Source organism: Platalea leucorodia (genome assembly GCF_965183815.1).
Source record: "Platalea leucorodia genome assembly, chromosome: 7".
NCBI classification, from domain to species: domain Eukaryota; kingdom Metazoa; phylum Chordata; class Aves; order Pelecaniformes; family Threskiornithidae; genus Platalea; species Platalea leucorodia.
In genome coordinates, this window is record NC_138829.1 from 62,728,697 (window position 1) to 62,742,597 (window position 13,901).

The 13,901-nt window shown below is 41.7% G+C and overlaps 1 protein-coding gene across 2 annotated transcripts in view; it reads left to right on the forward strand.

The window, feature by feature from the left end:
- Window positions 1–7,170: 7,170 nt before the first annotated feature.
- The window catches only part of TEAD1 (TEA domain transcription factor 1), a gene marked incomplete at its 5' end in the record, with an annotated part of 101,784 nt that continues 95,053 nt past the window's right edge, over window positions 7,171–13,901 (forward strand). Inside the window, one exon of one of the 2 annotated variants that reach the window (XM_082316895.1) lies at window positions 7,171–7,337. In XM_082316895.1, the coding sequence (XP_082173021.1) occupies window positions 7,186–7,337 (152 nt within the window). The remainder of the gene's footprint in view (window positions 7,338–13,901) is intronic. The other variant, XM_082316894.1, reaches the window with a different exon arrangement.

A 13,901-nucleotide genomic window follows, 5' to 3' on the forward strand; every position in this document is an offset into this window, starting at 1 on the left:
TTTTCAGCTGCATAAAGAGCGCAGAGAGACGAAAGCTGTTTGCAAAGTGAAGAATTCCCATGTATTAACATCAGCCCACTCTTTGCTGAGTAATCTGTTTCTATAAGCAAAAATCGAGCAATTCAAGGAGAATGCATTGTTTCTTTTTAGAAAAAGTTCATATAATCCTAATTTCACATTTAGGCTTATATGCTGCCTACTCTTGCAGATCTAAGTAATTCTTTGTTCAGTAAGTTTCCTCACAGTTCGTGAAAATACACGTGTAAGTCTTCTCAGATGAGCAGGGTACAGAGTTATATTTGAAAGAAACTATCACTTTACTCATGTTACGTTACATGTTTTTGGTATTTTACACACCAGCATGGCACTGTGTGTCTTCCTGCTACTTTTATGCATACCTGAGCGCGGTAGTTGAGGGGAAGAAAGTAATGCCTGAATTCACTCACTGCATAGTGCACTTGCTCCAGAAAACAACCATCGTGCTGCTTTTCACAGGTGCTCTGTAGCTGTAGATGAACTGATCATATTATTCCTCCACAAATCCCAAAGACAAATCTGAAGTAGGTAGCTTGCAGTTAGTAAAAAGGTTGAATCCCAAGCAAGAAATAGTAACTTTAAACCTAGAACAGAACTAGTTTATATGAATGATAGGAAGTACATGGAAGCATCATTACATGCAACTATTTGATCGCCAAAAAAGCACAGCATCAGAATTTCTCCCTGAAGTGTTCATGCAGTCAGAGAAAAACTCTTTATTTCATTTCAATGGCAAAAATGAATGGCTGAATTAGTCTGGCTGAGTTTTAAAGGAATACTTTATCCTAGAAATGGGCTGCTTCTCTCTCCTGGTGCTCTTTCTTCTTAGAGGGAATAATTGCTGATAAGTAGATCTTGTAACAAAAATACAATATAAAGTCATTTTAAGATAATGATTTTACCATTGGATGCTCTATAAATGATTTACATTTTTATTCTTCGTACTATGTTATATCCTTTCCTTATAAATCTAAATTATATATAAAATGGCTTGAATATATATATAGTGTTTTCCTGAAAGTAATGCCGTTTGAATGCCTCAAAGAATCAGAAAAATCCATACACACTTACACACCACAGCTACAAAATCCAGAGTATGAATTTGTTTTTAAATAAAAAAGTAATTTTTTTAAAAAGGCTTGAGCATAATGCTTGACTTGCATAAACACTGCGAAGATACTTTTACTGGCAAAGTAGAAACATAAAATCCTACTAAAATACAAGCTTTCCACCAATTCCATATTTACTTTAATCAGTGTAGGAAGAGCTTGAGAAATCTGGATGTGGTATGGGGGGTCAGGTAGTTTGACAGATATCTGGAAGGAGAACAAGGTGGCTGGGGATGAGGCAGCCTCATCTCCCAAAACTCCCACGGAGAGCACCAGCAGAAGGAGCCCTCTTCTCCCCAGCCTGGTGGTTTGCTCTCCCTCCCCATCCTGCCTGTCTTGATGGGCTACTTCACAGGTGGCTTTTGCCAGTGATGTTCACACAGCAGGCTGGCCAGCAGCTGTGCGAGGAAACCACGCAGAGCGGAGGAGCACGTAGCTCCACAGGCATTGGCGGTAGGAAGCCTGGTTTCCCCTGGATTTCCACCCTGCAGCTGACAAAGCTGTCTGGTCAGTAGGACATCTATGAAGTCTCTTGAGCATCTGGGTTCCCCCTTGCCTCGTCAAGGATGTGCTCGCACTGCAGGTTTCCCCCTGTTGGGGTGTTTTACATTCTGTGTTGGCTGCTGAGTCTCATGTCATCATGTAGTTCGTTCCTCTGCCTCAGACGGGGCTAAGCATACCTGCATCATTCCTGAGAAATGTTTGTGTCACCTGTTGTTAACAACCTCTCTCCCCTCAGCAGTTCCCCAATATCCCAGACTGATTGCTTCTGGTGTGCGACGGTAGAGTCTGAACGGTCTTCCAAATGCCCAAACTATGGTTTTCTTGCTGCAACTTAAGTTCTTTGCTTCTTGTCCTGTCCTTGGTAGAAACGGCCAAGAGCTGCTTCACTGCTTTGCTGTTACCTTTTCCTTATTTGAAAGCGGTTATCTTCTCACATCAGTCTTCTCTAAATTTAAACAAACCTAATTCCTTTCCTGGTAGGTCATGTTTTCTAGATCTGATAACTTTCTTCCTCTGGATTCTCTCCAACAGTTCTTTCCCGAAGCCTTACTGCTCCAGCTGTGGATTTGCGCTGCTGAACAAAGCAGAAGGAAAATCCCATGGGCCTGTAACTTTTCAAGCCTTGAGAGAAAATTTGCCATCTGCAAATTTAGAATTAGTTGGATTTTACTCATCTGCTCATTATCGTCTTGATGTTTATAAAAAGCTTGTTGGACTCCTGGTCCCATTGTTTTTCTATAACTGAAGCTAAGATTAAGTTGTTCACAAACTAAAAATAAAATGTATTCTTAAAAGTGTAATTTACCACTTCAACACTCAAAAGCTTTACCTCGAGAATTAAGATTTTTCTGAAAGACCTGTTTTAGAAATATTGGGCTGGTTGTAAGAAGTATTTTCTAGCCTTCTGCAGCCATTCATAGCCAGAAGATCAGTGTGGATAACTACACTGGTGCTTTCTCACCTGCAAATCCTTGCAGGTGCCATTGCAGGTTATCTCAAAAATATCTGCACTTGATCCCCTTCAAGCAGACAGAATTCAGATGACTGAGGAGACATAATGATTTTTTCTCAGACATCTCTCAGAAGCAAGGCATGTTTTCAGTCTTTCTCATGTTCCTGCACCAATACCTGCAGGGTATTAACCCTCTTCCAGTGGTTATGTATATATACCAGTGATACCTCAGTGAAGGCACCACTCGGCACCTGTACACTGAAATTCAAGAAAGTAAATTAATTGAACAAACAGAGAAGATGGTTTAACTTCTGCAGGATGTTGTAAAATAAGATTCAGCTCTGATGACTCTTGAAAGACAATGTTTCCATATTAGTTCATTGTGCAAGTATTGAAGGATATGAAACATATCAAGGCCTTAAATCTGCACTTGTCCTACGCTCCTGTGAAGAGCTATTGATCTCAGTTGTTGGTCTGTGAGCAGCAACTTTCTGGGCAAGTCCAGGTTTGCATTGCTCATAAAGTGAAGGCATAAGAGAATGTTTTATGCAAGCAAAGAAATCATTCCCTTGATAAGATGTTGCAGACTATCATTTGGTTTTTAATTTAACTAATTCATTGGTTTGATCAGCTCTGACAATAGCTATCCTCCTTTCTCTGAGTTTTTAAAGTAACTTGTCAAGTTACTCTACCAAATGAACATAATGAAAGTAAGTCATATCTTGTACCTCATGAAGCTGTATTGAATGGATTGGCTATAAAATGGATTTATAAAATCCAGTATCATCCCTAATAGTTTCTTCGTTGCTAAATGTAACATTGGGTTGTTTGAGGGGGGAACATACCTCCATCATGCATAGAAAAAGTGTCTTAATAACTGCATGAGAAAACTACATAGAATTGACTTAACTAGAGATAGTAGACAGCAAATGCAAGAAAGATGCATTCAGGTTGGCAACTAAAAGAGCTTTATGCACAGGAGAAACTCTGAAGAGAGGCCTCCTAAACTGCCACAGTGTTCTTTAAGCAATCTTAGAAGTACAAAAAGGTTAGCCAAAATCTGGTTTTTGGGTTTTTTGGTTTTTTTTTTTGTTGGTTTTCTGGGTGGTGTTGAGGTATTTTAATTTTGTTAACAGAAAGTACAAGCATGAAATTGGTTCTCTGAAAGTTAACATGATAAAAAGCAAATACAGAACTCTTCAACTTGATCTGTCATGTATGCAAGCTCTGCTTTTGGGGGGGATGGGGGGTGGGGTTGCTTGCCTCCAGGACATTAACTCTTCCTCTACCGAAAGCAGGCGTCCTCTACTGAAAGGAAGGCTTGCTTTTTTTTAGTTTTAATCTTTTATGAATTTAAATTGGACTGTAAATCCACATTTTTCACATGAGATTTATAGCTCATTAGAAATGTGCAACAAAGCTCATCTATTGACAGCTTGTATTATTTTTGATAATCACATTGAACTCCAATGTAACAGGTCTGAAATTTTTCATCACAGTTGGGTCCTTAGAATTCAAGCTAAGGAGGAGGTGGAATTGCCTTTTGATACATAGAGCTGAGCTGGAAGTGATTAACTGAGTAGCTCATTATTTTCCTGAAATAAGAGGGAGCCGTTTAGTGGTTGTAATACAAGGTTTTTTGCCCCTTGGTCTTCTAGCTTGATCTGCAGTGTCAGCATTCACCAAAATGGAAATCACTAAAAGCAACCTTTAGTACATGAAAGGATTTTTTTTTTTTTTTTTTTTTTTTTTTTTTAAACAGCAGGTTGGTCCCCACCCCTATCGTACAGATGTTCTGGAAGAAACACTTGGTCGTCTTACATTTTAGAGGCTGAAATAGTAGCTACTACTAATGCCTCAAGATGATATCCAAGTAGGTAAAAAGGAATGGGAAGGGAGATAGCACATTAGTGAAAATTCACCAGTAAACACAATGCAAGATCTAACATGAATATCAAGTAACATTAATTACTTTAGAGTCTCTCTGTTTTCCTCGTGTGCATTTTAATTATTATTTCAGTACAATGTAATAACAAGGGCTGGTTTATAGGATGATAATAAGACTTGAGGCTATGACTGTGGCAGATTTTGTAAGCGGAGGGTGGTTGGGCTGAGTGAAAGATGCCCGTGGCTGTGCTGTGCGTTGCACGCCCAGGACCGGGGAGGGGAAGGATTTCCTCCCTGAGTCACCTTTGAAGAACTGACCCAGTAAACAGTCCCGCTCCGGGCTGTCTTCTGGTGAAATGCTAAACTGTGGTCTCAATCATGTGAGGCCAATAAAATCTCCAGTAGCCATTTTTCCCTGCACTGTGTCAGTAAAACTGAACCCCCCCCTAATTACCCCAGTCAACATTCAGTTACCTCTCACTTACCTTAAAATTCCCCCTGTATTTGAAGGCTTAAGTGGACAAGATTGTTTTTGTCAGTTCTTTCCCACCGTTGCTGTGTTTGTTTTGGCTAAACCTTGCATACAAGCTTCAAATCTTGTAAGGATTGAATCAACCCTTCAGCCTTGTGAGAATTATGAAGGATGGTGTTTCACTATTTCACAAAGGTTTACATCTCCCTCTTTGTGATGAGACTTTAAAAATTTTGTACATTTTGGATTTCCCAGACAATAAGTGGTGTATTTGGCCAGACTTCCCACCCACTTATCATTTGTGTGTGGTTCCCGTGAATCCATCTGCTCCCTCATTATCAGTTATTAAAAGGCATTCGTGACGCTGATTAGCCTTGAGATTGCTGGTGGGTAGGCACTAACATTTTTATAAGCTGTGCTGAAATGTTCAAGCAAATGAGAAGTTAAGAAATGCCTCTTTGTAGAAACAGACATGCAAGTAAGGAAAATGAAGTTCATGGGAGTTCATTTCACATTGTACTGATCCCTCCGAGCTCCTGTTAGAGCCCGGAGAAGTGGAAATACCCCATACTTTGGACGTCAGACCGGTAACGTTGGTTAGCAAGACTGAGAGACTACTCCCAGTTTCCCCAGTTTCAGCTCTGTTTTTTTGCAAGGCACTGTAGCCTCCAAGGGACCGGACTGTCAGGTTTTGGTTATCTCTAGTGATTGGCTGATCGGTTAGTTCGGGTGAGGACTGCTGTAAATATTTCTTCTTTCAGGGAGTTCTCCAGCCCAAAGGTGTTTTGTCAGAACCGTCAAGGCCTCTGACACACAGCCTCCCCTTCTTTCTCTGTGGGGTGAACACCGTTCTGCCACTTTTCACCTGTTGTTTTACGAGATACTGAGACCCCGCGGAGAGGTGTATCAGCGTGAGGATGGAGGTGTGCAGAAGGGGAAGCCCCTCTCTTCTGTGTGTGGAAAGGGCCTGCTCTCATCTGCCCCAGCTGAATAAAAATGTTACAGTTTAGGGGTTTTTGAGTGTTTAGCCAACTAACTGGATTTTTAAGTGCGTGTGCAGCTCATGCATGCATGTTTGAACACTCCCATCCACTTAGATCAGTTAGAGTCACCAAACTTATTCGTTTTTCAAAATAAAACTGCATTATGCCTGGACATGTTGAGCCAAATCTGTTCCTGGTGTTATTTCACTGACTTCCCGAAGAATTACACCAGAGATGAATTTGGTCTGGTATAGCAGCTTTTTTGCCTGGAGCAAGTCTTTATAGCAGAGTTGTATTTCTCTCAAAAATATAAAAGGAACACTGACAGATCTGCAGCTCTGGTGGTGTGAGCAGGTGCAGCTATATTAAATTATTTCTTATTAAATTGATTCAGCAACTTGAAGCTTGTAATTTTTGTTCTGCTATGGTTCTGTGACAGAGACCTTTTAAAACAGGCAAAGTATATATCTCTTCTTGTAATTCCTCTCTCTGGTATTATCATTTTAAAGATTTCTGTTTGTATGTAGCTCAGATTCTGATTGTGTTATTTATTTGGGTAAGATATGAAAATTACAGCCTTTTCCAGTTAATCACATTGAGCTGTGTCATTGCCAGTGTAATTCCATTTACTCCACTGACATCCGGATGAATGTGAACAATAGTTTTTGCTTTTGTTTTTAGGTTTAAGTGATTTTAGGCTCTGGTGGTTGCGGTGGCATAAACTGGTGTGCTTCCCTTCCAGGCAATGAAAGTATGCTGATTTATCCCAGCCTGAGGATCTGGCTCATTATTTTATGGGTGCTAGTCTTCAGCCAGATAAAATGCATCACGTGCTACAGAGTTCTCCCCAGTATTAAGACCCACTTTGACTATCTGTGAAAAATAACCTGATACTCTATGCCTTCATGTAATTGCAGTCAGAAAATGTAGTAAAGAATAACCTTATTGCTCCACCTCTGCTGATTTGAGATAGAACGGTTATTCATTTTTTAGTTTCTCTGGGTGCTTCCCATGCTTGCATTATTGCAGTTACTGCTCAGCTGCTGTTAACTTAGTATCAGAAGTAGACAGAAATGTTTGCCTGAAGTTCCATGTCTTTAATGCGTTTTGGGGTTGTTTGTTTGTTTGTTTTGTAGGTTTATTTCCTTTAAGACTCCAGGCTTAGGCTTGGAGACCTCAGCCATCACCATTGAGCCCAGCAGCTGGAGCGGCAGCGAGAGTCCTGCCGAAGATATTGAAAGAATGAGTGATTCTGCAGATAAACCTATTGACAATGATGCAGAAGGTGTCTGGAGCCCTGACATTGAACAGAGCTTTCAGGAGGCTCTAGCTATCTATCCACCATGTGGGAGGAGGAAAATCATCTTATCAGATGAAGGCAAAATGTATGGTAAGTGGCACACATTTAGCCTTTGGAAATAATTGTCCCAAAGAGAACTGTAAAGCCCAGCTTGTTTTTACAGAAAATCCCTGGCTCTGATTTTGGTATTTTTGGAGTAAATCTTGAAGAAATCTGTGAAGTTGAGGGAGTTCAGCTGGGCTGATGCGTTGCTTAGGACTGCCCAAACCAGTCCCTTCACCACTGGCACTAGGAAGCAACATGGATGCAGAATTGTGTCTTTAATGAATGCTATGCTGTGGCTGAATGGGAATGTTTAAAAGAAGCTTTTAAATGTGTCACTCCTTGAGCATAAAAAAAAGTAAACACTTTTCTTTCTTTTCCTATAAATGGTGAAGAAAGGGAAATGGAAAATACGGCCTGTGTGATCGCGTGGCAGGATATGTGATATTAAACTGCAAAGTGATAAAGTCCTTGTCGCGTTCAGAAGCCTCTCGATGAAAGAGGCAAGTTAGGGGTGCTTTTGTGCCTTTCTTCTTCTTTTTTTTTTCCTTTCCCCTTCGCTCCGTGCAAACTGCTATAAATCAGATGATGTGCTGACGGCATTCCATAAATATACGCTCCGCCGAGGGATACTGACATCTGCACGCACTCTCCAGGGCTCCTTAGCTTTCGTCCCGCTCGTCCAAGCTCCGTCGCTTTTCCTTTTCCATTTTGCAAGCTCCTCTTGGCGGGCGGCGGAGCCCTTGCTCCGGCTGCTCGTTCGGCGGGCGGCCGCCGTCCCTTGCGGCGGGGGGCGAGGGCACCGAGGGGCGACCTCGCCCCTACCTGGCGGGGCCGTCCCGAGGCAGAGGGGGCGCAGCCCCGAGCAGATGGTGCTGCAGCTGCCACCAGCTGTGCCCCCGCGGCCCCCCCGAGGTCAGGGCGGCGGGGACGCGGCTGCTGCCGGCGGCGGGGGGCGCGGGCGGGCGGGCAGCAGCCCCCCCCCGGCTCCCTGCGCAGCTGCCGTGTGACCCTGGCGGCCGCACGAAACGTCGTGTCTGGAAAAAGAGAGTTGTGATGAAGCATCTCAGCTGCCCTTGGCAGAAAGTTGCCGGGCCCCGGTTTCCTGCCTGGGTGTTTGCTCTTTATTTTCTCTCTCTTGCTCTCTCTCCCCCCCCTCCCCTTCTCTCCCTGCACAGGGGAATATAACCTCTCTTGTCCTCTCCTTCCGCCTATTTTGATTGCATTGCGGTGTTGTTACTTTCCTTTGGAAAGGGGAGATGATTTGCCTAATTAGAAGGTTGTGCTCTTCCTAGGAGGACGTAAGCATGTATATACAAACAAGCTTATTGTGTATTTATGCTCAAAAGCTCTACTTAGGCTTGAACAGCCTCATCAGCCAAAATAAGGGCGGCTACATTTTTTTTTAAATTGGGATCCCTACAACCGCAGTAATCACCCCTGAAATCTGATTTTTGGTGTTTTGAGGCATTCTTTGTGCCGTTGTATAAATTAAAGAAATTAACATATTTATCCATTCATTTCGACAATGACTGATTTAATTTAATGGTTCTCTAATCCTGAATGTTAACATTTGTTAAATTATATACGTAGAAAACTATTTATGCATATCTAACTGCTGATTAATACTGCTAGCTAGTAATACCGTAAGCATATATGCACATCTCATATTTATGCTCACCCTAAATGAAATATTGTTTATTTTCAATCAAAAAAGGAGGTATGCATGTTTGATGCTTAAAACTTGACTTAAAACGTTGCCCTGATTGGGAAGAAAAGAAACCTGTTAGGAAGTGCAGGGTACTGTATGAGCAGAATTCACATCCTGACTTTGCAGTGGATGAACTCATGTTTTCATTCTTCAAGCTGAGTAACTGCTTTGTAGTGTTTGAGGATTTATTGAAACCATGCTAGGTTTCTGAGGACTTTCTAATAGAGTCTTATGGCCCTGAGAGCATAATTGTTCTCCAAGGATTTTGAAATCAAAACAGTGTAAGTGTTTTAGATTCTGTGTGGCATAATGAAAATAATTTAATGCCTTTTAGTGGCATACCAAGTTTATTTCACTTACAAGAGAGACATTGCAATATCTCTAAGCTTCCATAGTGTTGGGGGATATTGTAATGTGTCAGTAATTCATGAACCATGTAACACAAAAGGTCAGGAGAGCACCATTTCATTTTCTGACTGGAATTACCTTTAGATATAGGCACTAGAACAAATATGATCTTTACGGAAGCAAATATAATGATCACTCTGTGTGGATTAAGTTAAGCAATTGTAGTTTTTTTTATCTTTGGAGAGAGACTTTGAGAAGAGCAAAGATTTTGCTTGAAGAAATATTTTAAGTCTCTGCCTTTGATTTAATGAGAGCTTTGCGACATTCATGTAAGCAGAAGCCAGAGTTTCTTCACTGTTCTTTGTGGTGGTCTAAAATTGTCCTTAAAAGTGGTGTTTCCAAGAGGGCTGTGTACAGGCTGCTGGGCGGTTGGCTCAGGAGGAGCTGGAGGATTGCTCGAGCAGGACTGGGGGGCTTGAAATCCGGGGAGCGTGCGGGGTGGGTGGCCGAGGGGCGCCTGCCCGCGGTGCCAGCGGGGCAGCAGCGGCGTGGCTGGCGCTGGCAGAGCTGCCCCAGCGGTACCGAGGGACATCTGTGGCCTCTCCAGGCAGCCTGAATCGCTTCAGCTGTTCCTCTACAGCTGTGATCTTGGACGAAGGCGGGAAGGGAAAGGGAGGGCCTTTTCCTTTCCCCTTGCCTTCCCAAAAAAGTAACTTATGAGAACAAAAGACTTTCAATCCTAACCCCACAGAGAAGGGTTGCTGGGCCCCGTGGCTGGGGAGGGGGAAGGGGCTGTCTTGACTTTTTTTGGCCCTGGGGCATCCTCGGGCTGTAAGGACAAAGTCGTGACCTGTGTGAGACCAGGAGCATTTCAGGCTGCCGCTGACCCTGCCACCAGTACAGGGTTATGGCTCCTTGAAGAAACCCTCAGAAAACAAAATAAAAACTTAATGAAACTCTTGTTTTTAAATTTATAGGAAATGATTGGGTAAGAAGCAAAGGCACTTGTTTTGGTTCAGAGGGGCAAATTCCAGGAACCATAGTTTGGAAATTCTTGAGAGAAATGGAGTGCGCTGTAAGGCCAAGAAACCCGTGATAAGGTTTCTGCAGGAAAGCACTATCCATCACTCCTTTTCCCCCTTCCTGTGTGCTCATGTGCTTGTGTGCTTGTGATGATCTTACAGTTTTGGTTTTGCTCCTAGCATGGCATTGACTAGTGGTAAGTAAAATAAAAAAAAAAGGAGAGGAGGGAATAAATACGAAAGCTTGGAAGGAGGATAGAGGAACACCTCTATAAATTGATGCTCACATTCTTTGTGGAAGCTGTTGAGTGTAGCCCATGGAGGAAAGGCTCAACTCTTAGAGTCATTTTCATTTGTCTTGCAAGGTATTGGTAAGAATTTTTTTCATCTGTACCATTTCAAAAGAAGTATTGATAAAACACAAATATCATCCACTAGCAGAAAGCGGGACACCCTGTAATTTGCCTCCCCTCTCGGAGATCAATTCCGACGAATTTCTGTGTCCTTGTTTATCCAGCACATAGTAGAACTCTAACCCATTAGAGGGCATTGGCTGTCCTGTGTTTGTACTTTGTTCCAATTGTTGGTCTTTTACTGCTGACAGTTTAGTTACTTGTAGCAATTCCTGTGAACTCACTTATTGGCAGGATATTTGCCTGTGCTTGTCTTTGCTCCTGGGAGAGTGTTTTGGAAAAGATTACACGAATGAAAGCTGCTGTGAAATGCAGCCCTACTTTTATCCCTGGTGTAACACTGAAGTCACTGGAGTTACCACAGGAATGGATTTGGCCCTGTGTGCGTGTTTTCATCTTTTTTTTTGAAATTTAACCATAGTGAGATGCAGCTTTAGTGCAGCTCTAGGGACAATGCCAAGGTAACATAAGCATAATAACACCTGCAGATGTGTTACCATCAGCATTGCCAACTTAGCCTCAAGGTAGCAAAGGTGGCTTTTGCCTTTAAGACAAGAAAATAGTTTGATCTTAATTTTTGAGACCTGTAAACAGCTCTTCAATTACGAATGAAATTAGTCATCGTGATTTGCATCGGAGGTATTAATCTCTGCAACAAAACTACTTAAGAGTGTATTAATGATGACTTAAAAAGGAAGTTTTGTAGCGTGTTTAGTTGTTTTACAGAGAAGAATGAGTACTAATTAACGTGAGAAGGTGCATAGCAGCCTTTCAAAACTGTTGTATATGTTTATTAGGTCATGCATAAAAACTCTCGGCCTGCATTACCATGACAGTAAAGCAAAAATGATCCTTTCATAAAAATTTCTGCTCAGATGATAGAATTTTTGCACGATGAGTAATAATAGTCTTCATTTCCAAAGCACCTTGTATAAATTGAATATTAAAATTGAACTTTGAACTAGTACATCGACAAAAGAAATTCTATTCTGTAGGCTTGTGTGATTCTGTAGCTAACTTATTATTAGATGTCTTTCTGGGTTTCTATCAGGAAACTGCGAGGTAACTAGCTTTATGAAGAATAGAGTAACATGTTACAAATTATTTTTACTATCGCTTTTAATTTTAAAAGTTCCATGCAAGTTACTGCCTCTATAAAGACATCACTACCTTATAAAGTTTCCACAGTATTAAATATATTTGAATGCGAATAAGGTATTTGGAGTGATGAAATACCAGATGTGAAGTATCAGGTTGCATGTTTATTCATCTGTTATTGTAATCATTGTACAAAGATATGCTTTTGTATTATTTTTTTATTTTATTTTTTATTTTTGGTCTCACAGCAACATACCCAAAATGCAGTGGAGATGGGACTCCTATTATGAAAGTTACTATTTGGGTTTCTTAGATTGTAAACAAATCTGTCTAGAAACATTCTTGCAATCCTGTGATTGTTCACTGTATTACATCATGGCCCAGTGCATGCACGAAGGCAGGCTGCAAGCCTGTGCTGAGCCATCAGTTAAAAGTGAAGAAAAGGAAGGTCCAAAGATACAGTATCTGTTTGAAAAGTTACTACTTAAATTACTCAGATTATGAACAAATCTGCCTATAAACATTTTTGCAATCTGGTGATGTTCTTGCGACATCAGCATGCTGGCTTGCAAGAAGGCAATCTGGTTTTGTGAGCTGAGCAATAGGCACTGCTGCCATTAGAACTGAAGGGTATTGGGCTTACTTGTCGAGGATTTCGGAAACGTGGGGGGACAGGGTTTAATCTGCCTATTTGGGCTTTCAAGAGTAAATTGTCAATGGTTTGAGATAAAGTGGCAGAGTCTTCATGAGGCAGAGAATCTTTTTTTTTTCCCCGTTTGCTGTAAGCTGCCATCTTCAGGGGGAAATGTAAGTGGGACTGCAAGAGCTGTGCATGATAAGGGTATCGGCTCCTACCTGGGGAGGAGGCAGAAGAGAGCAGGCTGTGGGAAGAACCACATCTGAAAGTGTGAGTAATGTTGTGCAAGGTCACACATGGCACAGTGATCAAGTGCTCCATTTGGCTGCGTGGGGTCAGGAGAATGACGTATTCCAAAGGAAACGGGAAGTTATACTAGAAAGTTTTGCTGAAAAACTATGCACCAGAAAAAGCAGGATGTCCTTTGGAAGTGCTTTTTAGCACTTTGGGTTTTGTCCTGTCTCTACGAAGTATGTTCTTTTCAGTCATCCACATAAAGAAGAACTCGCAGAAGGTTGTTTATAGCCTGTTTGTGGGAAACAATGTCAAGTAAACTGTATGGCTGCTGCCCAAGTCTTCCAGTGTTTAGTAGGTACCCTTGTATAGAGGAGTTACTAGCAACATTCCACTGGAACTAAGTGGAAGCTACAAGGGCAGGTTCAGATCAGGCATTTGACCACTTAAGAGTCACTTAATGGCTAGACCTATTCAAATGGCTATACTAAACAGAGTAAGAGGATGTTTTTCCTTTATGACATTGTTCCTTTAGTAAAACCCTTGTTTAGAAATGACGCATGTTAGCATGAGAGCACTGAAGTGATGCAACCTCACTAGAACATCCAGGATACATTTAGGTGATTGTCTAGTATATTTTATGTTAGCTCATTTTTTCTTCTAGCACTGATTTCACAAGATGAACTTGTGATCCTGTAATTGCAGAAGGCATGGTTTTGCAGCCTTAAGAAATAGGGTTGTCGCACTAGGAGGTAGTTAAGACAGCCTTGATCAGGCTGATGGAGCATGTTAGTTGGTTGCACAGTACTGAGAGCTCAAGATAATTGAAAATCCTGCATGTAGATAGCATAAAAGAAAATGTAGTTATTTATTTGATCTCTTTCCTTGCAGAACTGGGATTGTTCCTAGAAGCATGTCAGGGTGAACCTTCTGGTTCAGGTAACCTGGGGACAACTCAGGTTAGACAAGTAAGGCCCACATGCTCTTGGGGGTTACGGTGGGCTGTCAGGTTTGGATTCCTCTTCATGAGACCAATATGAGATTATGGTAGAAGTGTCTCCTTTCTCACCAGCTTCAAGTAGCAGCTAAATTATCTCACACAATCATAGCAGCAGCCCATTGACCCCCATCCCCAGTAAAGTGCTTATGTGGG